This window comes from Ursus maritimus, unplaced genomic scaffold, assembly GCF_017311325.1.
Source record: "Ursus maritimus isolate PB19 unplaced genomic scaffold, ASM1731132v1 scaffold_34, whole genome shotgun sequence".
NCBI classification, from domain to species: domain Eukaryota; kingdom Metazoa; phylum Chordata; class Mammalia; order Carnivora; family Ursidae; genus Ursus; species Ursus maritimus.
Window position 1 is genome coordinate 12,218,157 of NW_024426008.1, and position 26,578 is coordinate 12,244,734.

Below are 26,578 nucleotides of genomic sequence, written 5' to 3' on the forward strand. Positions count from 1 at the left end.
ATGCACAAATATTTACGGAGTGACTACTGTGTGTCAGCACTCTGCTTTGGGCTAGGGGTACAAAGCAGGGTAAGTTGCTGTCCGTGACTCCGAGGGGAACCTACAGGCTGTCTTCCAGAGAAATTCAGTTTGTTTGACTTTATCGTCCTCGCCTTCACGTGGTTCCTGGTATATGTTGGGTCTCTGGGAATTTGAGTGCATTTCTGGGGAAGGAATCACGGACCCTCCTTACCTCACCCAGATTCAGTAAATAAAGGAGCATCATGTCCCTTCATTTTCTCCAGTACCTTCCAAATGTGGAAGAAAAAGCAGCACCGGAGACTTTCCGGCTGTTGCCAAAGGTCTCCAAAAGGCAGCATTTCAGGGAAAGTTGAATTTGCTCTTGTATGCCTCCTCTGGTGTTTTATTTCACTGTGTTTACTGAAAAGAGTTTTCGGGAAAGGAACGAGAAAGGAAACAGATGGTGCCAAATGAGAGAGGAGAGCCACAGATCTCTCCACTCTTTGCTGGCTCAGAGCAGCTGAGAAGCCAGCAGGAAAAAAAGAGTGGTGGTGGTGGTGGTGGGGGGTGTGCTGTGGTCTCCGCCCTCCCTTCCAGCATTGCCAGTCCCTCGGCTATGTAAACAGGGCTCTGATGTCGCCAGCCCAGGGAGGTCACCCTGGGTGAGCCCGGCCAGCCCTTCCTCCCACCCCCTCCTGCGCTGCAGAGGGGACAAGACTTCCAAGCAGCTTGCAGAGGAAATGAACAAATGGACAGGGTGGGCTCTCCTTTGGTTTCCTTTTTAGCCCAGAGGGAGTCGAAACCAGGAGGAAAAAAAAAAAAGGCTGAGTTGGGACCAAGTAAAGCCCCCCCCCACCCATTGCCGCACCTAGGGGAGCCCCATGTCCGCATGACCCCCGAAGGGCCAAGAACCACCTTTGAAAATGGCATCAGTAGAAGTTTCCGCTTCAGCTGGTGTGCAGTTTACGTTACAATCCAGGAGGCACGGCCACGGCCGTGACCTCAGACAACACGGCCAGTGTCTCACAGGCTAAGATGGGAATGCGGATAGCCTGATCGTGGAGAGCAGCTCTCTTTCAATTCAGCTTTTTATGTCGGAAGAGAAAGTCTTCTATACCAAGCCACCTTCCTTGGGGTTTTCCGTAAAGCTCCATGTTCTTAAAGAGCTCTCCAGATCTTAAAGAGCTCTGCTTCCGTTTCCTCCAACCCCACCACTTTTGTCTCTAAATTCTTTGACCTACTGGTGGGTGCAGGTGCCTGCAGTAACTGATGGATTTTGCAAGCCTTGCATGGCTCTGAAGATACGCTGAAATCACGTTCAGCTTCAAGGGCGAGCCACCGGGCAGGTGCACAGGGCTTGCGGCTTAGAAGGGCAAGGGCCCCAGGCTTCGATTCCATGCTCTGCTGCTCACCATTTCAAAACTCTTAATTTTTACACTGGGCGCCACGGATTACGTAGCTGCCCCGTTTCCTGAGAAACCACCTCAAGATGGTTGGCCTGAGAATATTGTTTGATTTCTCCCAGTGTCTCCCGTATAAGGGACAGCACGGGTGAACAGAGGAGTGATACCCTTGGTGCAGCAACTTCGAGCTTACAGCGGACTTTCCCATGTGTTAGATCCTCTCCTGCTCACGAGCACATGGACGGAGACAAGCCTGTTTGGAGATCAAGTGATCTCACAGGCAAACAGCAAACAGCTCTGTAAAAGTGAAAATCAAGGGAAAAACAGGACGGAGGAATTATCCAGATGTTCTACAGCTGTGCTGCAATGACGGACTCAGCGTGGAGTTTGGCTAGAAGGATCGCCGGAAATAAAAATTCCAGTCCCAGGCCAAGAGAGAGAAAGACAGTGTCCTTGGAGCGTCCCGGAGCATCAGTCACAAAGATCCCTCGTGGTCCCTTCCAGCCCGCAGGGGTGCATCATGACGTCTGGCTGAAAACTCCTTCATCGAGGATTCCTTGCCCGGCCACTAGCAGATGAGCAGTTTGGTTTGTTTTCTGTGTTCCTTTGTTCCAGGAACAACTCAATACTGAAAACACTGCTCGAGCCCCCCTTAGAGGCTGGCTGGAACCCAGACTAAATACACTTGACCTTGGGCAGGTGGAGTTGGGGTGCCCATCCCCCCACGCCTTCAAAACCCTGCCTAAGCCTTTGGACTCCCCCAAAACGTAACTACTACTAGCCTACTGTTGCCTGGAAGCCTAGCCGATAACACCACCAGTCGATGAACACGCTTCGTAGGTTATATGTGTTACGTGCTGTTATTACAAGAAAGTGAGCTACAGGAAGGAAAACGTCATTCAGAAAATCGTTAAGAGAAAACATACTCAAGATACTGCCCTGTACCTAGTGAAAACAACCCCATGAACGTGGACCCACGCCGTCCAAACCCGTGCTGTTCAAGGCTCAGCAGGAACACCTGTGGACCATCTCATGGCGCCACCGGGACTGGGGGCTTCCACTGCTTCCACCTGCTTGCCTGACTTCACGATCTCCCGCCCCGGCCTGGCTGTTTGTACGGCCCCTGTTGCAAGCTGACGTCTGAGGTCCACGCCACTGCTCCTCACTGGCAGGGGTCAGCTGGCCGCCTTCAGTGGGGGACCGTGATGCCCGCAAGGCTGTCCTCGGCTCACGGTCATTTGGGGGCCCCAGGGACAAAGGAGAGGACACTTGCATGAGGTCTCAGCCCCACCATCCGGACAAGCCTGCTTTCCTGACTTCGCAGACCGCTTTCAAATCCCATAACCCTTTCTACGTGGATTCACAGTCAGAGTGACCTAGAAACAGACTGGATTGCTGTCCTTCCTTGTCCATGGTCTCAGCACGCTCTGAAGATTACCTGTGCCTTCGTAGGCGAACCCTAACGTGAGTTTTTCATGACTTGGGGGAAAAGGAGGGGTTTATTGTAGAAGCCCGGATTCTCTTGAACAGACTAGGTACACACAGGATTTCTATTAAGAAACTGTTCTGGGGGTTCCTGCTGACTCAGTCGGGTGAGTACGTGACTCTTGATCTCGGGGTCATGAGTTCGAGCCCCATGTTTGGTGTGGAGATTACTAAAAACAAGAAGAACAAAGTACTATTCTGCCGGGGTGGAGCTAGGGTTGCTTTTCAGAGAGTGAAAAGATGTGGAGAGATGAGCAGATCTCTCTAGAGGTCAAGCATTGGGCCAGCGTGCTTATTGAACGCATGGCTCTTTAACCAGAACTTCTATCAGTTCAGTGAGGAATGGATTGCTTTCCTCCTGGCTTTGGAGCAAATCACTGGATTTCTGAAAGAACAATCTCCTGTTTTCCTACCTGTTGAGAAATCAAGACAATCTGGTTAATGATATGCTTACTTAAACTCTCTCGTCCAACGTATTCGCTTTGCCGAGAAGGCGTTGTTAAAAATCGCTGGGTGGGTGTGTCTTTGCTTCCAGATTAAGTGTGTAGAGTGTTAAGTGTTAAGTCTTCTTTTCTCTCCCTCCTGTAATCCTGCTTCACAAATCCTTTCAAAATATGAGTTCATGGGAGGGAGACTATTAACAAGCTTTCACTGCTACTCAAATGATATGGAAGGGAGTGGGAGGGAAGTTAGCACTTATAGAGCCCCTTTGGTATACCAGGCCCATTGCATATGTAATGTCATTCATTCCTCACGGCAACCTCGAGAGGTCTGGAGTTCAAGTGTCCCACGCGTAGTGGAGAATCAGGACTTCAGTAACTTGCTCAAGATTCCGCAGAAGAAAGGGTCAGAGCTGGCATGCTAGCCCAGGAATCTTGAACTCTCAAACTCGTGGCATTTCTGTTACGCCAAATCCGTCTTTATAAAAATGAATACAGAAATGGTGAGTCTAATTAGGGCATCGCTCCCGAAGATTAAAAAAAAAAAAAAGAAAGGGCTTCCTACTTAGGAATAGTTTGTGAATGGACAGATTGAGATGTAATTATTGAAACTGAGGTGAGGGCATCGTTCGGGGAGCTGGCACTGAGCCACATCTGTGGACATTTGTGCAACGTTCCCATTTAGGCTCACTGGGTTCCCCGAGAAACAAGAACACGAGGGGGAAATGTGCTTGTCATTTTAGAGAGGACAGGAAAGTTGAGATACTTAGTGCTCACTCTTACCGACCCTGGCAGACACTTTCATTCTCCCAAACACCTTCCGCAGCTTTTCTCCCGTAGAGGCATCAATCTGCTTTTTCTCATAGTCTCTGTGTTCTAAGGGTTTTAGTGTTTTTTTCTTTCCCCTGAATTATTGCCTTGCTTGCATTGTCCCTCATTTTGTGGTTATTTGTAAAAACATTTATTTTTTTCACCTTAACATTAAGCTATTTGGGGGCAGATGTTTATTTGCTTTCTACAGTTCAGCTTACATAATCCACATAGGTTTTTAATTTTAGAAATACACTCGAAATGGTAGTGTATATAAACTTTTATATCTTATTACTACATGTAACTATTATAGCATATTTTGTGTAGTCTTTATAAACTTACTTTTAGAGCACTGTAAAGTAGTTTTAAATTACAAACAAAAGTGAAACTTTTTTTTGTAAATGCTTTGGTACTGTTTATATTTCCCGGCAAGGACTTTGTGGATTCAAACAGAACAAATATCGAAAAGACTCAACACAGTTTTTGCTAAATTGATTTCCAGAAGTGTTTTATTGGCTATGGTAGGCAGAGTCGTAAAGTGGCCCCTCAAGATTTCCCACTCGAATCCCCAGGACTGTGCATATGATGAGAGCTCATGCCTGTACGTAACGCTATGGTAGAGCCAAAGGAGGGTTCTCCGCGTGGGCCTAACCCAATCACCCCAGCCTTTTAAAAGCAAAGAGTTTTCTCCAGCCAGTAGCAAGAGGGAAAGTCAGAAAGATTCAAAGCAGGAGAAGGGTTCAGTGCATGGATGCTGGCTTTGAAGGGGGGCTGGGCACCACGCACAAGACCAGAGTGGCCCCCAGGAGCTCAGAATAATCCCCGGTGAACAGCCAGAAAAGTAAGCATGAACCTCCATTCTCAGGCTACCAGAAACTGAATTCTGCTGGCAACCTGAATTACCGTGCAAAAGAATTTTTCTCCAAAGCCTCCAGGTAAAAGACTTGCATCTTGATTTTGTGAGACCCTAAGCTGAGAACCCAGTCAAGCCTACCTGGACTTCTGGGTTATTAAACTGTGAAGTAGGGGTGCCTGGGTGGCTCAGTTGGTTAAGTGTCTGCCGTTGACTCAGGTCATGGTTCCAGGGTCCTGGGATTGAGCCACACATCCGGCTCTGTGCTTAGCAGGGGGTCTGCGTCTCCCTCTCTCTTTGCCCCCTCCCCATTCATGCTTTCTCTCAAATGAACAAAATCTTAAAAAAAAAAAACAACTATGAAACGATAAATGCGTATTATTTTAAGCACAAATGAATACATTGGCTTATTCTATACAGGTAATACAGGAGATTATCCGCGTCCCTACGGGTAGCAGTGGACAGAACTCCGAATTGTATGCTGCAATTAAAAGTCTTTGCTAAAACATTATATTCATAAGTTTGTTTTTCTTTGCTGGTGGAAATGAGGAAACAAGTCATTATTTTGTTGCCTTCTGATAGCATTGGAATGGGGGAACTAAGAGAAAAAAAGACAGGAATTTCTGGATAAGAGATTTGATAGTGAGAGAAAGAAATCACAGAGGGAAAGGTTTGACCTAAAAAAAGTGGTGTGTTGGGGCTGGCTCATCGGTTTTATGAAAGCCAGTTGTTAATTGTTTAGGAATCTCCTGAGTCAGTTGTTAGACACGGCAATTATTAAAACTTCAGTTATAAAGCCTTCAATTGAAGAAGTTATATTAGAAACACAGGTAACAATTACTCCGAACTCATCACTTCGTAATCATGTTACATTTTACTATTAGTTACGCTCCTGAGGTCATTTTACTTCTCGTGTATCTGTATGGCAGAAATACTGTAAGGGTTTGCTTCTTCATGTTTCTTCTGGGCTTCGTGTCAAGAGACATCACATTTGAACCTTGAAATTGGCTACGATGGGTGTATTTAAACCATGGAAACTGGCGGATGCCTTTTCCAAACCAATGAGATACCATGAACGGTTTTTTGAGACTTACATCGGGGTAAGGTGGGGCCTTTTTCCTCTTGAATGTGGACTCAAGGTAATGAAAAGTCTGCCTCTTTGAGGGCAGGTCTCCAGTGAGAAGGGGCCAACCCAGCAAAAGACAGAGGGACAATGGAGATCGACCAGTACCCAAGGCCACGGGTCGGGCACCATTTCCCAGCAGTACCTGATCCCCCACCCTAGGCTTTTTGATTAAATGAGCCACTAAATACCTTTGGTATTGAAGCCAGTGTGGGTTGACCTTTCTGTAATTTTTAACTAAAAGCAGCCTCAAGAATACAGCAGAATTTCTATCAGGCACGGAATCCCACTCCTAGCCAGGGAGGAGGCTTCACTGATGACAGTAATGTAGAGAGATGGGAATCCTCCTGGCCTCCGTCTTGTTCTGCTCTTGCATTATAATTCTCTGCTTTACAAACACACGTTTGCTCCATGGAATGGCTTCATTAGCCTTCTGTCATTTCCCTTGGCAGCTGGGATCAGCTCTTATCAATGAACACCTTTGTTAGAGTGGGAGAGACATTCTTATTAGGTTATCTACCAGCTCCACTCTGCTGTTCTCCTCTTCCTAAAAACAGAAAGCTTTTACTGGGGTTGGCAAAGTCCCAGAGGATAAGTCATGAGTTTTCTAAACCCAACAAGGTAATCAGTCTTAGTACTCTTGATCAGATTTTTGCTTTCAAGCCTTCCTTACTGCTGAGTGTGGCCACAGGACCTAGTTCTGGTGGGTACTCCGAGCTCAGGAGGCGCCCTTGTGCAATTATTTTTATACCAGGAATCACTCAACGGATATTTGCCTTTGTACCATTGGAAGTGTTCGTCACTGAGGCAATAGAAGTAAACAAAACAGACGTCATCTCTTTTATCTTTCTTCAGCTTTATGACTTGTTTTGGGGCCTTCTTTTTTGGCCTGTGTTGAAAACAATGCAAGGTAGACATAGGTAGCTTTAAATGTGAAACCCAAGTACATCCTTAAATTTTGGTCACATTTATTCATTATCAGATGATGTTGATACATGGTGATCAGTTAGATTCAAAGTCGGTGAGAGTCACACCTTGACAGAATTCGTATGTTTCTCTCTGAAACGCAATCTATTTACATTTATTACATTTTAGTGCAAAATGCTGACTACCGTTTATTTCAGTTGATGGCATCTGAACTTGGGTAGGGCACTGCAGTTTCTTTTTTCGTGAACTCTGAAGCAGATCTCCTTAACTCCAAACAGATTTTGAAATACCTATTTCAGTGTCAAATGTATGCAGTAAGGACCTAAGTCTTTATCTTGGGTTTTAATGTGTTGGCTTATATTTAGTTAATATTTACAATTACCTAAAAAAATTTCTTTCTTTCTTGACGCTCACACTGCCTCGGGGTGAAGATTGTACCTGAACTGTGGGTTCTCATTCATGCTTCGCTGGCATTACCCTCTGGTGATTCGTTGTTCTGGCAAATTCCATACAGTTAAGACTAATCTCCAAATGGGAGAGATCCAAGGATTACTGACAGAGGCTAGATTCCTTCTTCAGTTAGAAGCAGTGGCAGAGCAGAAAAAAATATGGACTGGAGAGCCCTCAACTCAAATCCCCGTGGGACCACTCACACTCTGACTGCACCTTGAGTATCCGTCATAAAGAGACATCATATTACTGCTCTATAGCATTTGTTTGTAAAGATTAAATAAGATCAAATGAAAAAAGTGCCTATGACCATGTTTGGCACATAGAAGACACCAAAAATGGATTTTTATTGTTATGATTTATTTATTTTTTCTCCCCAACTACATCGCAAGTTCCTTAAGACCCAATATCTGATTGGTTCCACTTGCTGGTGTTTCCCAGTATCTAGAACAATGTCGGGGCACATGGTCAGTTCTTTTTTTTCTTTTTCTAATGATTTTATTTATTTATTTGAAAGAGAGAGAGCAGAAGCAGGGGTACCGGCAGGCAGAGGGAGAAGCCCGCTGCCCACTGAGCAGAGAGCCCGAGGTGGGGCTCGATCCCAGGGCCAGTACCCTGGGATCATGACTTGAACTGAAGGCAGACGCTTAACCGACTGAGCCACCCAGGTGTGCCCCATGGTCAATTCTTAATACATCCTTGGTAAATTAATATTATCACTACTATCATCATGAAAGTCAGATCAACTACTTATTAACTCCAGTGAGTACTTTGAGGAATATCTTCTACATCCTCTTTTTCAACTCAAGTCAAAGCACAAATCTCCCCCATGAGACCACCCCCTACAGGCTCTTATTTGCAGTTATCTTGTACTTCTGCTTAACTGACACCCCCTCTCGTCCCCCTTCCCACTGCACTCAGGACCATTATCATTGTCTAGCTGTTCATATATGAGTCCTGCCTTCCTAAAATTCAATTCCACCAAGAGCTTACCAAGTTCTGGGCACTGTGCCAGGTTCTGGAAAGGAAATAGTAGCCACCTCAAGGCATCAAGTAGCTGCCCCCTCTTTCAGTAGATACAGGGATGATGTGAAAACCTGTATGCACAGAGCACGTAGGTAGCAGAGAGGTGAGAATGAGATTCATCTTCCGGGTGGTTGGGGGAGACCTCCCAGGAGAGGTTAGAAGAAGGGAACATGATTTTATTTTTTATTTTTATTTTTTTAATCTAGGTGTTTGATGTGGCTTCTTTATTTTCTTCTTTTTTTTATGATAATTTTTTTATTATGTTAGTCACCATACAGTACATCCCTAGTTTTTGTTGTAAAGTCCCATGATTCATTACTTGCGTATAACACCCAGTGCACCATGCAGTACGTGCCCTCCTTACTACCCATCACTGGCCTAGCCCAGTCCCCAACCCCCCTCCCGTCTGAAGCCCTCAGTTTGTTTCTCAGAGTCCACAGTCTCTCATGGTTCATTCCCCCTTCTGTTTACCCCCCCTTCATTCTTCCCTTCCTTCTCCTACCGATCTTCCCATTTCTTATGTTCCATAAATGAGTGAAACCATATGATAATTGTCTTTCTCTGCTTGACTTATTTCACTTAGCATAATCTCCTCTAGTCCTGTCCATGTTGCTGCAAATGCTGTGTAATTGTTCTTTCTGATGGCTGAGTAATATTCCATTGTATATATGGACCACATCTTCTTAATCCAGTCATCTGTTGAAGGGCATCTCAGCTCCTTCCACAGTTTGGCTATTGTGGACAACGCTGCTATGAACATTGGGGTGCATATGGCCCTTCTCTTCACTACGTCTGTATCTTTGGGGTAAATACCCAGTAGTGCAATGGCTGGATCATAGGGTAACTCAATTTTTAACTGTTTAAGGGACCTCCACACTCTTTTCCAGAGTGACTGTACCAACTTGCATTCCCACCAACAGGGTAAGAGGAATCCCCTTTCTCCACATCCTCTCCAACATTTGTTGTTTCCTGCCTTGTCAATTTTTGCCATTCTAACTGGCATAAGGTGGTATCCTAGTGTGGTTTTGATTTGAATTTCCCTGATGGCTAATGATTTTGAACATTTTTTCATGTGTCTGTTAGCCATTTGTATGTCTTCATTGGAAAAGTGTCTGTTCATATCTTCTGCCCATTTTTGATTTGAGTATTTGTTTCTCATGTATTGAGTTTGAGAAGTTCTTTATAGATCTTGGATACCAGTCTTTTATCTGTAGTGTCATTTGCAAATATCTCAAAAAGGGAACATGATTTTAAAGGATGGTCGGAAAGTTTCCAATTGGTCCAAGTGAGGGAAGAATATTCTAAGGAGAGTGAACAATGTGTACCCAAGGCCAGGACATAACAGGATATTATCCTGGGGAACTTAGAAGCAATTCAGGACAAATGGGGAATCTGGGAAATAAGGAGAGGTGGGAACTGGTGGGTGATCGAGGCAATGGCTCCGTCTTGCAATGTCTTGAATGTCAAAGTCAGCATGGATAATGGGGAGCCCAGAATGCGATGGGCTGGTGGACCAAAGATCTGGTGGAACTTTGATAGAGGAATAAAGGGTACATTGGGAGAAAAAAAAGACTGAAGTTCAGCAAAATTCAGGAGGAAGCAGGAAAGGTCCAGATGAGAGAAACGGGGAACCTAACTGAGTCAGCGATGGTGGGGCTGACAGACGGATTGGGTTGATTTTTTAGGAAGAAGCTTCATAACTGTTATCACTATCTCCAGTCATTGGAGGTAGAAAGATAAAAAGAAAAAAACAGCGCTCTTAACAAACAGCATTGTTTTGTGTCTCTTACTTGGTAAAGCATAATATCAAGCACATGATGTGCTCAGAAATAGGCTTTAATAAGCCAGTCCCCATCGCATTATCTGGTCTTGATTTAATTTCGTTTCCAATTTTAAAATTGCTTTCTATGAACCAGAACTTTCCAAGTCCTTGTTCAGCCTCTTGGTGCATTTCCAGTCTATAAGGATCCTCTTCCTATTTCCGAGTTATTTGCAAACAGAAAACCAAAAAGGAACTTTGTTTTCCAACCACATGTTTATCTGTTTAGACCGCTGTTAGCACAGTACTCAAAAGAAGTCTGAGGATTACGCGGCGTGACCAGGAACAAAGAATGAAAGATGTCAGACTACCAACACAGCACAAGCCTTTTTTTCCGGGCTCACACAAGGTAACAACACAATTTTTCTTGGTATTCAAGGTCATCTCAACCTCATTTAATCTTTAACTGTGTATCATAAACACAGATTTTTCTTGGAACACAATTTGCACAAAGAAATGTCCAACTCAGTCTGTCAGGGCTTTAGAATCATCAGGGAAGAAGAGCAACACAGAATGAACAAAATCCCTCTTGCATAGGCTACTCTCTGTAATTACACGGCAAGGAGAAGAAAGTCTCCCATTGATACGATGGCTACGCTACATCCATTTTTAATTCCGAAGAATTGCAAAGGGCACTATCAGAACCTCAGATAGATTTGGAAGAGATGATTTTAAATGATCAAAACTGTTGGAAGCCTATCACGTGTGTATAAATACACGTGGGCTCTGAAGGATTTTTTTAAGATGAGGTTGGCAGACTAAAGTCTGTTGGCCAGCCTGGCCCATCACCTGTTTCCGTACTGCCCCAAGATAAGAATGGTTTTGCATTCTTGAGTGCTGGAAGAAAAAAAATCAAAAGAAGAACAATAATTCCTGATATGTGAAAATGACCTCAAATCCGAATTTCAGGGCTCATAAATAAAGTTTAATTGGACTGGAGCCCACTTATTTGTTCTAGATTGACCGCACTAGTGCCATGTGGCAGAGCCAATCATTGCGCAAAGCCTAAAGTATTTACTCTCTGGCCCTTTCCAGAGAAAAGTTTGCCAACCTTTGTTTTAAGAGCATTCCCCTAAAGAAACACAGAGGCCTTCAGTACACGGAAGGCCTCTTCCCAGAGAGTTCCTGTGTCAGGGATCTATTAGGTTAAAAGAAAAGAAAAATGCATGAATTTAGTAAGGGTAATATCATTGCCATATCATGAAATAAAGTAATACTCTCTTATACTATATTTAGATCGCTTCTTAGTTTATGCCAGTATAGCATAGCTGTTAAGAATAAGCACATCAAAGTCATTCTTTTTCCTTGAATGTTGATTAGCTTTCTGTGACCTCGGGCTATTTGCTTAACCTCTCAAGTCTTAGGTTTCCTATAAAAACAGGGTAATAACGGTACCAACCTCATGAAGTCATGGTATTAAGTGGGATGACTTTTTTCCTTAAAGGAATTCGTTAGCTCCATACCTATTACGTAGGAGGTGTGTGATACATTTTTTATGAGTATCCGTGTCATCTGAAAAAGTCACATTTTTCGTGATCCCCTCCCAGCACTGCCTGTAACTTCTGCTTGGACAAGAAAATCTGTAAGACCCCGCTTACGTAATTTCACACAGGAGGAGCCCCTCTCTCTGTGTTACTATTGGTAGAAAACAGCCCAGTGCACAAATCCGAGCATGTACTTAACAGGAGAGTGGACCAAGGAGGGCCTAGGATGTCTAGAAACTGATCACAGTGGTAGAGGGTGTTGGAAGGCTGGCGGGCAGCTGGATTACCCTCTTGCGCAGGACATTGGGATTTTCCCAATTAGAATCCATTCCAACTTTTTCTAGGGGGATTCTCAGCTCTGTGACAGGCTGTCGATGAAAGCTTTCTGATTTGGTAGCTAAAAAAATATTTTTTTTTCATAGTGGATGCAGTTCTTGTCATTTTATCCCCTTTTATGTTAGGTTAACACGACCATTTGTCTTGTATTACTTGATGTCTTAGCTGGTGTTTCCCACCACAAAAGCTTCTGAGCAAATCATGAAGGTGTAATGCTGCAATTCTTGGAAATGTAATGATTTCTGTCCTACCGGCTTGTTGCTACCTCTGTTCTGCCTGAACTCACTCTGTCGCTAGAGCAGGATGACTGTGGGTTCCTGCACAAGAACCAGAGCCCCGGGGGCACATGGCTCCTTGGCTCTGACGCATGCACCCTTGTCTTCCCTCATCTCCGAGTAGGTTGGGAACACCCTTAGCACAGGTAATGTCTTCCGCTCCCCAGGGGCAGTCTGGAGGCGAGTGATAAATGGCGTGAGGAGGAGAACCCTCTTTAGCTGCCCCTAACAGAACCAACCTTTGCCTAAAGATAGCTAACAGGGGAGAAAAATTCTCTGAGACAAAAGAGTTCTTCGGTCTTCCCATCCCCCCCAATCATTTACAGAAATCCCAGAATCCCAGAAGGCAGCAAATATCCCCAGAATAGAGCTGAGAAACAGAATTCCTATGGGCCCACTTTTTTCTTAATCTCATGAAGGGTACAAATCTCACTTTTTTTCACTTCCTGTATTTTGACATCTTATTTTGAGGGAAATATCTCTAAATTTTACCCTCAGTTATGGTTAATGGAGTTGAGCCACTCAAAAGAAGAACAAATTGTTTCAGCATTCTTACACACTGTATTGGACTCATGGTTAAGAGGACAAAGGCAAACACCCACACATCAGCCTGCTATGTGGGGATAAAACCCCAACACTAACACTCGCATGCATGCCGGTGAGTGGAATGGGCCAGGGTGAGGGGGGTGGGCTCCTGTCTACTGGTAGGAGTAACTCTCATCGTCGTATTCCAGCTCATCCTCCTCCTCGTCCAGCAGCCCGTACTTAAATTTCCGGTAAACAGTGCCATCTTGGCCCATGTAGACGATGTCATCATCCTCATCCTCATCATAGTCCCGGTCCCTGTACTCAATCACCTGATCCTCTTCAAAGCTGGTGTTTTCACGATGGCTGCTCTTATAGGAAACGTATGACTTGCTCGGGTCGCCCAGCTTCTCATAGCCGGCCTTCGCTACTGGCTGGACTCGGCCCCGCGATTTCCTCCAGACAATCACAGCAGCCCCGAGCAGAAGGACCAGCATAACAGAGGAGGTGATGAGCAGGGCTATCTTGGTACGTTCACCGGCAGGTCCAATTTCTCTTGCTTGAAGGATACACTCCTCTGTTGGAAGAAGACCCCAAAGGAAGAACAGAGAGGGCAAGGGTGGGAGAGAAAAAATGCAATGAGGAAAATTAGTTTCTGAGGTAAAAGGCTTTCCTTTCTCTTTGAAAACTAAAATGGTAGAATCACTGTGTCTGATTTTCCTAGAGGGCACCCTACTCTACAGAATTGGACCGTATACCCCCCGAGAGTCCCAGTCTGTGTCTGATGATACCAACAAACCCTTCTAGGTTGAGGGTCAGTTTGAGAAATAGAGTCCCCTCATCCTCATACCTCATGAGTCAGCCGCCAAGTATCCAACCTGACCAATTGATTTTTCTATTTCCTTCTTCAGAAAAATATTCCATCTTGGGCCATGCTTCAGTTACTTCTAAATGCTCTATTTTTTGTTTCAACTCTGACTTTCTGGAAAGACTGATTCCTTTCCTCAAGTACCCTTCAACCTGGTCCAACAGTCAAGGGCAGGGAAGATTATTTATAAAGCCATTGACTTTTTTTTTTTTTAAAGTAGGCTCTATGCCAAATGTGGGGCTCAAACTCACGAACCAAGATCAAGAGTCACTCGCTCTACTGACTGAGCCAGCCAGGCGCCCCCAAGCCATTGACTCTTACAGTTGTGTGGGGCCTTAGGAATTAATTAGGTCAGACTTCCAGAGAAGATGGTGGAGTAGAAGGATCCTAGGCTCACCTCATCGCATCTAGATAACACCCACATCAGTGTAAATCACCCAGGAAATGACCTGAAGACAGGCAGAACAGACTCTCCACAGCTAAATGTAGAGAAAAGGCAAATCAGCGGGAGAAGAGGGTTTGTTTTATTTTTTATTAATTTATTTTTTTAAAGTAGGCTCCATGTGCCCAGTGTGAAAATCAATGTGGGGCTTGAACTCGTGACCCTGAGATCAAGACCTGAGCTGAGATCAACTGACTGAGCCTCACAGGCGCCCCCGAAGATTTGTTTTAAATACCAAGTTGACTTAACTCTGGTAAATCAGTAGAACTCAATGAGATGACAAAAAAAAAACAAATTAGGTCAATCTGTTGCTTGACAGTTGAGGAAACCGAGGTCCACAGAGAGGACATGAATCGTTGCCTGTCAGAGGCAAAAGCTTGTCTGTGGAGCAATTAAAATTCGAGCCCAGGGATCCAAATTGCATGCCGTGGACCAGAGACGTTTGAGCAAATACTCTAACGACTGTGTTTTTGGGGACGTGCATTCTGTAGCCCTACTCTGACAGGAAGAGAAGTAGCTTTTTAAAATTCTGATGACCAAGTTGAGTCACAGGAGACTCTTGTTTCATAGTTAAGATTTCTGAAGTTGCGAGCTCTGTCCCCTGTCGTTCATTCACCAGCCTCTGTTTTGACACCTTGACTGAGAACGTGGAGTAACCAAAACCGTCACGACAGGAAGGCCCAAGCCACAACTTCAGCGATGAGCTCATTTTTCTTACTTTTCACTCATTTATTCGGGTGATAGATTTGGGTAAGTTACCCAGCGCCCCCCCCCCCCATTCTTTAACCCACCAAATGGGAGAGTGACTGAGAATATAAGAGCACCAGGGAAAAATCTAGCAGGGCTGTTGGATGTACAAGTTGAAATACAGGGTAAGTTTTCCATAAGTGGTTTTTGAACCACCTGGGTCTGCCCCCAGGATTCTTTTATGAGATTCTAGGTACATTACATATACTAGCTGAATGGTGGTAATTCTGCTACCAATTATTTTAGGGGCCATTACTTTTGCTTATTACATACTGGCCAATTAGGTCTGATTCTTCACCGCTATGTATTTCCCTCTCTTTTTGCTGGTGATAAATAAGTTGCTTGTTTTATCCAAACTTTCATCCTCATGGGATTTTTGCCCATCAAACAGAATTTCCTCTTCTAAAATATCATAATTGTTTTGTCATTAACTATATCAGCACAGAATTTTTCTCTGGAGGAAATATTAAAGCACCAGAGGGATGGATAAGCAATCCGTGTGGGGTACCTGGAGATAAATACTGCCTAGGGCAGGAGAATCAGTAAAACATCTTTCGAGATTGTTTCAATTACTAGGGCGCCATATGCAATCATGTCTTACTCTTCTCTAGGCTTAGGTCTGCAGAGTCAGAGTCAGCCTCTGTGATCTGGTTTCTTTGAAGGAGCAGAGTGTCTCAGTAAAAAAATGAGCAGGTAATCAAGAGTATCCAGACTTTTGCAGAGTTGCCCCAGGTGGATCTTCAAGTGCCACAGAAGGCCCAGGAAAGCTGACTAAATAGTTCGTAGTTGGAACAGTCTTGGAGAAACTCTGCACCCAATGTGCACACACTTCTGGTTTCATCTAAAGCCATTGATGTAATGAGGATTATTATTCTTAGCTGACATAGCGTGGATATGAGGCAATCAGACCCTGAAGGTGGATATGTATGAGGGGCTGGGGAAACCAGCTGTTCGTAGGGGTAGGAAACCTAAAAGAAGGAAATAATTCTGTTTTGGAAAGATGTTATTTAGAATTTAATTGAGAAGGCTAACAAAAAAATAAAAAAGAAATGGCTAGTAGCAGATATGGGTCTGAGATTTACTTCAGTTAGACATGGATAGGCTCACATAAATATGGTGTCTCTTTGTCAGGCCATGATACATCTGAACCCTAAGGAAATGATCTGCTTCTGGACTAGAGAATATATTTTATTCTCTATTATATTAAATATATATTCTCTACTATATTAAATATATATTCTCTATTATATTAAATATATATATTTTAGAAAAATATAATGAACATATAAATTTAAAAAATATATATTTTATACATATATATGTATATGTACATATATATACATATACATATATATAAATTTTTCCCCAGCCCTGGAGTTTATTGCCTCCCTGGCAGAAAGGAGGCATTCTGGGAGCAGTGCCCACGGGTGGGCGAGTCAGGGGCAAGTGGGGGAGTGTTTCTCTGCTGTGCGGTGTGAGGCCCAGATTGGGAGCTGAAGTGGTCAGGGGAGGCTCTTGGAGGCTGAGCTTGGTTTGGGAGGCCCTGGTCTGGGCTAGGAGATTCTGCCACTGAGAAATGGATTGTTCACTTACACTTTGGGTCTATAAGACCCCTGAGGGCAGGGTGGGGAAAAAAATATATATCTAGATATCTATCTATATATAGATATATATATCTCTCTCTCTCTCTCTATATATATATATATAGAGAGAGAGATATAGAAGAATGACTTCATTTGGGATCTTTCTGAGTTTGTGGCCTATGAAGACCAAGTACCCATATATATGGGTTTGGGGGTAGGAGATAGTTGGGGGCCTGGGAATTGGTAAAAAGGGGTTTTGTTTCTTTTTAGCCTTTGATGAAAGTTCATTTTAAAATGCTTTAAGTCTCTAAGGGGAGCTCTAGATTTTGGCTAACTTCCATAGAATGAGTCTACAGCAGAATCAAGGTAATATTGGCATCAGCTCTTTTGACAGTTGGTTCTTTTCCTTTTTTTTCAAGGAGGGAGAATAAAAAAGAAGAAAGTAAATTTATAAAGATGAGATTCTAGGGGTGCCTGGGTGGCTCAGCTGGTTAAGCATCTGACTCTTGGTTTCAGCTGAGGTCATGATCTCAGGGTCGTGAGATTGAGCCCCAAGTCTGGCTCCACACTCAGTGGGGAGTCTGCTTGAGATTCTCCCTCTCCCTCTATCCCTCCCACTGCTTGCTCACTTGTTCTCTCTTTCTCTCTCTCTCTCAAAAAAATAAATAAAATCTTCTTAAAAAATGATATTCTAGACCAACTTGAGTTCTTAGAGGGAGCACAGCAGCAGAAAGAATGTAGTCCAAAGGACCTATAGTCTAATTCCAGATGTGCCCTTAATATTGCTATGGACTTGGGCATGCTAACCAAACCCTTTGAGTCTTGGTCTCCTCATCTGCAAAAGGAGATTAATAATATTTACTTATAGGGGTGCCTGGCTGGTTCAGTAGGTAGAACATGGGACTCTTGATCTTAGGGTCATGAGTTAAAGCCCCACGTTGGCTGTAGAAATTCCTTTAAAAAAATCTACTTAGGGGCACATGGGTGGCTTAGTTGGTTAAGTGGCTGACTCTTGATTTCAGCTCAGGTCATGATGTCAGAGTCCTGGGCTCAAGCCCCGAGTTGGGGTGGGGGGGGCCAAGCTCAGCAGGGAGTCTGCTTGAAGTTTCTCTCTCTCTCCCTCTCTCTCTGTCCCTCCCCCGACTTGTGCTCTCAAGTTGTCTCTCTGAAATAAATAAATCTTTAAAAAAAATAAAAAATAAAAATAAAATCTTCTACGAGTTGATGGACAGAAAGTTTTAAGTACAGTAAGGACATAGTAGGCACTCAATAAAAAGATAGCTCTGTTTATTCTCTGGAACTTTCTATCCTCCTCTCCCCTCTGCTCTCATCCTCTTCCAGAGACAGGCCCTTCCTCTGCAGGCTTCCTTTCCTCTCCGCTCACCTGTGGTGTCCCGGCAGTCACAGCAGTCCTGGGCATTGGAGGGATCGGAGACATTACAGCAGGGTAGGCAACGGTTGTCATCCATGAGCAGCACCAGGCTGGTGGGGCACATGGTGCAGTTCTTGGCGCCAGGTCCCTTGCATTCCACACAGCTCTCGTGACATTTTTCACAGTTAAACTTCTCCCCCTGGCAAGAACAATTGGGAGATTCTTTTTGAATGTGGGGGAATTAACAAGGCACTGGAGCTCCCAGGTGGGAGTTCCATCTTGTCTCCGTGAGGGAGGGGGGCATGTGTGGGACAGAAGAAAGATTGATTGCTCTGGGTCCATTTTAACTGTTCAGGGTGAAAGAACCAAGTGTCTGCACTTGAAGGAAACTATTGCTGGGTCTCTCCATGTGAGATCTGCTGGTGACAATAGTGGGAGAACAGGTTTCTAGAATAGCTCAAGTTACAAACAGACAGCTCATGGGCTGTACTTGGTCAAGGACAAGTTGTGTCTGGCTCATTACTAAATTGACCTTCACAGTTTAAAAAATTTCCAATTCCTTGCCCACATTTCAAAATTGGGACATTTCACTTGAAAATCCGTTCCTAGTTTCTCTTTAAAAACTAGACTGTTGACACTGTCATCACTCCCACGTGGCAACATCCCAGACAGCTGAGTGGCAGTGACCCTCTGTTTGTGCTCTCCTAGTTGACAGAATCCCCAGCACTTGCTCCAATGTCACCAACACAGGTGACACATCAAATTCCACTTTTCATCAAGTCTGCGCTGGGGTTTTCTTTGACCTGACACCTGCACTCAGATACATTAACAGGCTCGGCCTCTGGGGTTGTTACATTCTTGTGGCCCCACCCCTTTGTAGTATTTGTGACTGCCTAGCTAATACAGTGAGATAAGAGATTAGGATAAAGTGGCTTCCCTCCTGACAAGTTGCTGCCTCCGTGGTCTAAAAATGTAGATGAGGGAAGATGGCTTCCTCTTTTACTTCTGTGCTTTGGAAGGATGGTAGAAAGGGAAGGAATGGAAATTGCCTTTGTTGAGTACTTGGGCATGCTTCAGGTGTTGATAAGGTGCTTTCTTAGCTGTTATTATCTTGTCAAATCCTGGGGTAGCTGTCAGGACCCCTGGGTTCCATATCAGCTTTGTTACTTACTACTCATGTAATCTTTAGCAAATTATCTAATGTCTCTGAAACTGAGGAGTTTCTCCAAGGTGTAAGGGTGTAAAGAGAACTCCTACGTGAACATGTTGGGTCATGTTAATTTCACCATGGGGGAGATTTACTTGATTTCTACACTTTGGAAACACAAGGAATTAGTGAACTCAGAATACCCATGGTTTCTAGGCAAGGAAATGAAATATAGTTCTCTTAATACACTGTGCAGGGGTGGAGGAAATGAAAGACCAAAAGTGGTTGTGTAGTTCTGACATGATTCAGGCATTTCAGGTTAGATAGCAGAGGCGTAGGAGAGAAGATATTTCCCCTCCCTTCTCCTCCCTCCGTCCCTCCCTTCCTTCCTTCCTCTCTCCCTCTCTTCTTTCTCTCTTTCTCAACATGTATTTATTTGAGAGAGAGAGAGAGAGAGAGAGCGCATGCATGCTTGAGTGGGGGTGGGGCAAAGGGACAAGGAGAGAGAATCTCAAGCAGAACCCGATGTGGGGCTCAATCCCAGGACCCTGAGGTCATGCCCCTGAGCTGAAATTACTGGGGCTCAATCCCAGGACCCTGAGGTCATGCCCCTGAGTCGAAATTGCTGAAATTAAGAGTCTGATGCTTAGCTGACTGAGCCCCCCAGGCACCCCAATATTTCTTATGTCTGATATAATATTTTTAAGTGGACCTGAAACTTCTAAGGTCATGAGCAATGAATGTAGAGGTAAATCTGAGGTCCTCATTCCCTAACTTCCCCATTATTTATCTCAGGTCATCTCAGTTCCTTTGACTGAGATTAAGGCTACAGGTGGGTAGTACCATTATTCTGTGATTCAGTGGTAGAAGATGATAAAACTAGAGCAAGTGTAGGAATTTTAGGACTTCTTGACTTTGCCCAGAATGCCCTGCAGAAATGAGCTCATGTGCCTCTGTAGGAATGGAGGAGGGCACAGCACACCCAGCTCTCAGTACCTCTCCCACTCTGTATTCCCCCACCAGGCAGTCCGAGATGCAGAGTCCTCCCGCTAGGTGGTAACTCCACACACAGGATAAGCAATTCAATGCTCCTTTTCCTGAAAGAAAAAAAAAAAGTGATTCTAAATGATGAGGGCTGACCTTAGATTTCTTTTTTGTTTTTTAAAGATTTTATTTATTTATTCGACAGAGATAGAGACAGCCAGCGAGAGAGGGAACACAAGCAGGGGGAGTGGGAGAGGAAGAAGCAGGTTCCTAGCAGAGAAGCCTGAGGTGGGGTTCGATCCCAGAACGCCGGGATCACGCCCTGAGCCGAAGGCAGACACTTAACCACTGCACCACCCAGGCGCCCCTGACCTTAGATTTCAACCTCTGTCTTGGGTCCAAAGCTCTTAGGAGCAAGGAATATGTCAAAGCAAATTGAAGTTGAAGGATACATTGATTGAGGAGATGGGGGGGAGAGAGAAGTCTACAAGACACCAAGTGATGACCTAGAAATTATCCAATTAGTCTAATCAATGTAAACTCTCATTTGGAAATTGAGGGTTTGGAAGGGATAGATGTTGTATGACAGCAAAAAGAAAGATTTTCAGAGAATGAGAAATCATGTAGAAAGGTTTTAAACCTTTGATTTGTCGTTTTGCTTATTGTTTAACTAACATGGAGGAGAACGATACCAGATGATTTGGAGGGTCCTGATACTCGGTGAGAAAGTCATGGTTGGGCAGCTTCTAAGAAATACTAGACTTATAATTTAAAATGCCAGGGCTAAGAATTTAGCAGATCATTTTGTCCACTTGTTCTTAATTTGGGGAAGGTGGTGGTGGTGCTGATAGATTCCTTTGAAATGCTCTTGAAAGCTAAAAACTTTCTTTTAAGAAACTGGACATGCTATTAATCAATTGATTGATTGATTAATTTTAGACAGAGAGAGACACAGGGAGGGGCAGAGGGAAAAGGAGAGAAAAAACTCCAAGCAGGATCCATGCCCAGTGCAGAGCCTGACGCAGGGCTGGATCTCACAACCCTGATATCACGACCTGTGCTGAAATCAAGAGTCGGATGCTTAGCCGACTGAGCCACGCAGGTTCCCCTATTTATTATTTTTTAAATAAATGAAAAGCAAGGCCCTGATATGTCAAGTTATTCTTTTAAGGTTATACAGGTAATGGTCAAGATTCAAATTCAGGTTTGTTGACCCACAGTAAATGCTCTTTCAATCATACTATCTGCCCGAACACCTTATGACCCACCAAGTAGAGGAGGTCTGAATCTACAGGCTCTGTTTTTTGGAGGTAAGACCCTACTCTCGTAATTCAGAGACCCTAAGAATGACTGACCCAAGCATTACCTTTTACCCAGATATTAAGTGATAACTTCTGGAAAGGATTTGGAGACAGGAGACCTGAATTCTCATTCATTCCATTAGGAAGGTCCTGGTGTTTTTGCTGAGAATTTCAAAACAAGAGCAGGGAGATGGATGGGGGGCATGGAATGTGCCTGGGATTGTGATTTGGGACTTGATATAGGTCTTCCCATCAGAGGAACACTGTACAGAGCGGTTAGTTGAATTTGAAGTAGATCCTGTCCTTCAAGATCACTATGGAGTTAAATCGACTTTTCATGTCTGACCCATGAGCTCAATCATTTATGATGCATCTATGGAAAAAAATTCTGAGCTCTGAACAGTTTAGAGAATAAACCTTTATTATTCAACGGCTTCTTAGATTGGGGGCTGCCTGTAGTGATACAAATTCAAAGCCATTTTATTTTTAACTTTTAAACTGAAGTGTAGTTGACATACAATATTAAATTAGTTTCAGGCGTACAGCAGTGATTCAACAATTATGTACGTTATGAAGTGTCTACCACGCTAAGTATTGTTACCATCTGTCCTCATACAAAGTTATTACAATATTATGGACTATATTCCCTACACTCTACTTTCCATCCCTGTGACTTATTTTATAACTGGAAGTTTGTACCTCCTAATCCCCTTCACTATTGTACCCCTCCTCCCACCCCCAGCCCCCTGCCCTCTGGCAACCGCCAGTTTGTTCTCTGTCATTATAAATCTACTTGTTTATTCGTTTATCTTGTTTTTTTGGATTCCACGTAAAAGTGAAATCATATGGTATTGGACTTTCCCTGTCTGACTTGTTTCACTTAGCATAGTACCCTCTAGGGCCATCCATGTTGTCACGAATGGCAAGATTTCATTGTTTTTTTTATGGGTAAGTAACGTTCCGTTGTATAAATACACCACATCTTCTTTAGCCATTCATCTATCAGTGGACATTTGGGCTGCTTCCATAATTTTGGCTACTGTAAAGAATGCTGCTGTAAACTTAGGATGCATTTATCTTTTCACATTAGTGATTTCACTTTCTTTGAATAAATACCCAAAAGTGGAATTAATGGATCATATGGTATTTCAATTTTTAATTTTTCGACAGATCTCCATACTGTTTGCCGTAGTGGCTATACCAATTTACATTCCTACCAAATAGTGCACAAGGGTTTCATTTTCTCTACACCTTCACCAATACCTGCCATTTCTTGTCTCTTTGGTACTAGTCATTCTGACCAGTCTAAGGTAGATATCTATCTCATTGTGGTTTTGATTTGCATTTTCCCGATGAGTAATAATGTTGCACATCTTTTCGTGTGACGTAGGCCATCTATATGTCTTCTTTGGAAAAATGCCTATTCCACACCTCTGCCCATTTTGCAATCAGATTGTTTTTCATTAGGTTGTATGAGTTCTCTATATATTTTGGATATTAACCCCTTATTGGATATGTCATTTGCAAATATCTTCTTCCATTCAGTAGGTTGTCCTTTTGTTTTGTTGATAGTTTCCTTTGCTGTGCCATAGCTTTTTAGTTTGATGTTGTTCCAATTATTTATTTTTTGCTTTTGTTCTCCTTGCCTGAGAAGACAGATCCAGAAAAATATTGCTAATAAATTTTGCTAATAAATATTGCGATGTTCAAGAGTTTACTGCCTGTGTTTTCTTTTAGGAGTTTTATGGTTTCAGGTCGTACATTTAAGCCGTTAGTCCATTTCGAGTTTATTTTTGTGTCTGGTGTACGAAAGCGGTCCAGTTTCATTCTTTGGCATGTGGCTGTCCAGTTTTCCCAACACCATTTATTGAAGACACTATCTCTTCCCCATTGAATGTTCTTGCCTCCTTTGTTATAGATTAATTATGTAAGCACGAGTTTATTTCTAGGGTCTCTCTCTTGTTCCGCTGATCTATGTGTCTATTTTTGTGCCAGTACTGTACCATTTTGATTACTACAGATTTACAGTATAGTTTGAAATCTGAGAAAGCCATTCTATTTTTATCTTACCTCTAGCCTCATACAGAATTTCTTACATGTTCTGGAACCTAACTGTGGTCTCTGATGAAAGAATCAATCTTCCCCTCCTTCTTGTCTTCCTTCCTTCCTTTTCCCAATCCACATTTTTCTAAAATGTGCCTTGAGATGTTTTACTCCAATTTTTAAAATACAAAAGATTTGTTTTTTTAATGAAGAGAAATGAAGGGTAGGAAAAATTAAATGAAAAGAAGGTAGTAGAAAGATTAGGTCACAACATTTGTGTCTTAAGATTGTTTCTATTTTCCACAAGACCAGCAGCAATTCGGCTGAAGCTCATATCCTGGACGACCCCCAAAGGCACAACCTGTCACCAGTTACATCTCCTACATTGATTTATTGCAAAATCTCTACACCCTGCGTACACAGAGTCTTTTGCCAAAGGCAGTTTGTTAATTTCCAGATTATTTTCTATTGTTTCCAAGTTTAACAACCTACATTTATCATTGCGTCTAAGGCTCTGCAGGAACTGTGGGACCTAGAAAGATGGCTTTGATCATTTCCTTAGAATTCAGAACTCACTACTGGCTTTCCCTTGGACTGACCCCCAGAGGATGAGTTCAGCAATGCCGAGCAACCCCTGTGGACATCCATGGAAGAGGAAGGAAGAGGAAGCTGGAAAGACTTTGGTGGTTTTGGCTACCAGCCTGGATTTTTATTTCAACCAATTTTGCGAGGAGGATAAATAAAAAGTTAAACGTATGAAGGTAAGGAGTGAGCTAATTATGGAGGAACCAACTGCACACAAAGGTAATATTAGGCCGTGGTGTGCCATCTCTCCTGTACCCCAATGTGCAGTGCTTTGGTGTATTTTGTACTACTCTGATGCCATTGGGCAGTCAAATGTGAATGAAATACAGTCTAGTTGGTAAGTTGCTTCTTTAGGTCACTAAATTTTCCCCGTAATTTTTGTGCATCCTCATTTCTTAGCATGACAGCTAATGTTTTAGGAAGGTACCTTGGAATTCATCCTTTTTTTTCAACCAGTTTATAACCCAGGAGAAAACCTGTCTCCCAGTTTGGTAATCTCTATATTGCAAAACCAAAGACAACACAAAGATTTACTAACCAGCCCAGGACCTGTGTGGCGTCGTGAAGGACGGATGGTAGACACAATGAGCCCGACTCGTGGGAAGTTTCCCCCAGACACATCTGGGGTTCAAGTCAAATACAGGGGGAGGAGGCCCTAGCCCTCAGAATGGCTGTGAGATGCACCCAGCTAGGACCAGCCATCCTTTGAGTACAGTCTCAGGCAGAATGTGTTGATGAACTTTTTTTGTAAGACTATTTTTTTTAGAGGAGTTTTAGGTTTACAGCAGAATAAAGGGGAAGGTACAGAGATTTCCCATGGACTCTGCTCCCACACATGCAGAGGGTCCCCCATTATCAGCATCAATCACCAGAATAGTACTTTTTTTTTTTTTAACCAAAGATAAACCTATAGAGACATATCATTTTCACCCAAAGTCTCTAGTTTACCATAGGGTTCTCTCTTGCTGTTGTACATTCTATGGGTTTAGACCCATGTATAATAATACATACCTGCCATTATAATATCATACAGAATATTTTCACTGCCCTAAAACCTTCTGTGCTCCATCTATTCCCCTCTACCTGCCCACCACCCCTGGCAGCCAGTGACCTTTTATTGTCTCCATCATAGTTTTGCTTTTTCCAAAACGTCCTATAGTTGGGATCATACAATATGTAGCCTTTTCAGATCAGCTGCCCTCACTTAGTGATACGCATTTACGCTTCCTTCATGTCTTTTCGTGGCTTGATAGCTCATCTCTTTTTAGCACTGAATAGTAGTTCATTGTCTGGATGTGTTGATGAAATTTTGAGACTGGGAATCCTCAGAACCATCATCCTTAATCACCGAGGAAATCTCAAACCCAATTAAAGAACTTTATAGTTTTTCAGACTGTGCTTACAAGATCACTAATAATTTCCGTAATCCCTGCAAAAAAAAAAAATCCTAAAAAGCTGGTGTTCTGTTTTGATTGGCTGAGGTTGAGATATTAACTAACCTAATGACGGTTGCCTGGCCTTGATGAAAACCCAAGGCTCCAGCTCACTGCACTGCCCTAGGGCACGGGGATTAGGGTTGTCCGATTGAGCACATCAAAGTATAGGGTTTTATCAGGCAATCCTAGTTAGAATAAAGGCTCCATACATCTAGCAATGGTATAATCAGAAAATCTGATGGAAAGCCAACACCATATTTACTATGATATGGCCAGTGATAATGACAACTTTCCACCACCCTCCCACCCCACCCCCACCCCAAACTCAGTGTATTCTCTCATTTATCTTACTCTGATTAGAAGTTTTGAGCAGGGACTATAGGTGCCTCTGAATGAAAATAAGAGAATGTAAATGAATGGTTACTTAATGCAAGTGTGTTCGGAAGGCCAATTCTTTCAAAGATTGGAGTCAACTGCAGATAGGGGAAGGGCGGGAGCCACTGTATGGCAGAGTTTTCATGGACTTGCCTCAAGGACTGCCTGGGAGTGGTGCGAGGGGCAGATGAGGGCATTCTAAATGGGGGTCTTGAGATTCCGCCTGTGCTCCCCACTCCAATCTGAGCTACTCTGCTCTCGTCAATTTACATCATAGGATCTAGCCCAAGATTTCATCTGAAGAAGATGGTCAGCTGCTAAAATACCATCTAAAACCGTTATTCTAAATTAGACACGTGCCGGCCAGTGCGGTAGCCACTAGCCACATGCCACATGTGGCTACCGAGCCCTGGAAGTGTGGCTAGGACAACTTGAGTTGTGCTGTAAATGTAAAATAAACATTGGATTGCAAAGACTCTGTAGAAAAAAATTCTCAACTGTTACATTGATTACATGTTCAAATGATTATATTTTGGATATATTAACTAAATACACATATTATTAAAATTAATTTTACCCGTTTACTTTTATTCTTCAAAATGTGACCACTGAAAAATTCAAAAATGTGTGTACGGCTTGCATTACGTCTTAGTTGGATAGTGCTGATACACCATGTTGTGAGTTACTTAAAAGAAACTCTAGGCCTGGTATGAATAGCACGTGACCACTCCCAGGCTAG

The 26,578-nt window shown here is 43.3% G+C and overlaps 1 protein-coding gene and 1 long non-coding RNA gene across 2 annotated transcripts in view; one reads left to right on the forward strand and one right to left on the reverse strand.

Moving 5' to 3' along the window:
• The first annotated feature begins 1,528 nt into the window (after positions 1 to 1,528).
• Positions 1,529 to 25,707, forward strand: LOC121100117. Its single transcript, XR_005831837.1, has 3 exons — positions 1,529 to 2,867; positions 10,566 to 10,685; positions 24,049 to 25,707. It is a non-coding gene; the product is annotated as an uncharacterized LOC121100117 (long non-coding RNA).
• PCSK5 (proprotein convertase subtilisin/kexin type 5) overlaps positions 11,183 to 26,578 on the reverse strand; it is a 456,163-nt gene continuing 440,767 nt past the window's right edge. The window contains exons 35-37 of the mRNA XM_008691034.2: positions 20,112 to 20,212; positions 17,981 to 18,167; positions 11,183 to 13,533 (exon numbers count right to left, since the gene is read on the reverse strand). Coding sequence (XP_008689256.2) covers positions 13,130 to 13,533; positions 17,981 to 18,167; positions 20,112 to 20,212 — 692 coding nt within the window. The 3' untranslated portion in view covers positions 11,183 to 13,129. The remainder of the gene's footprint in view (positions 13,534 to 17,980; positions 18,168 to 20,111; positions 20,213 to 26,578) is intronic.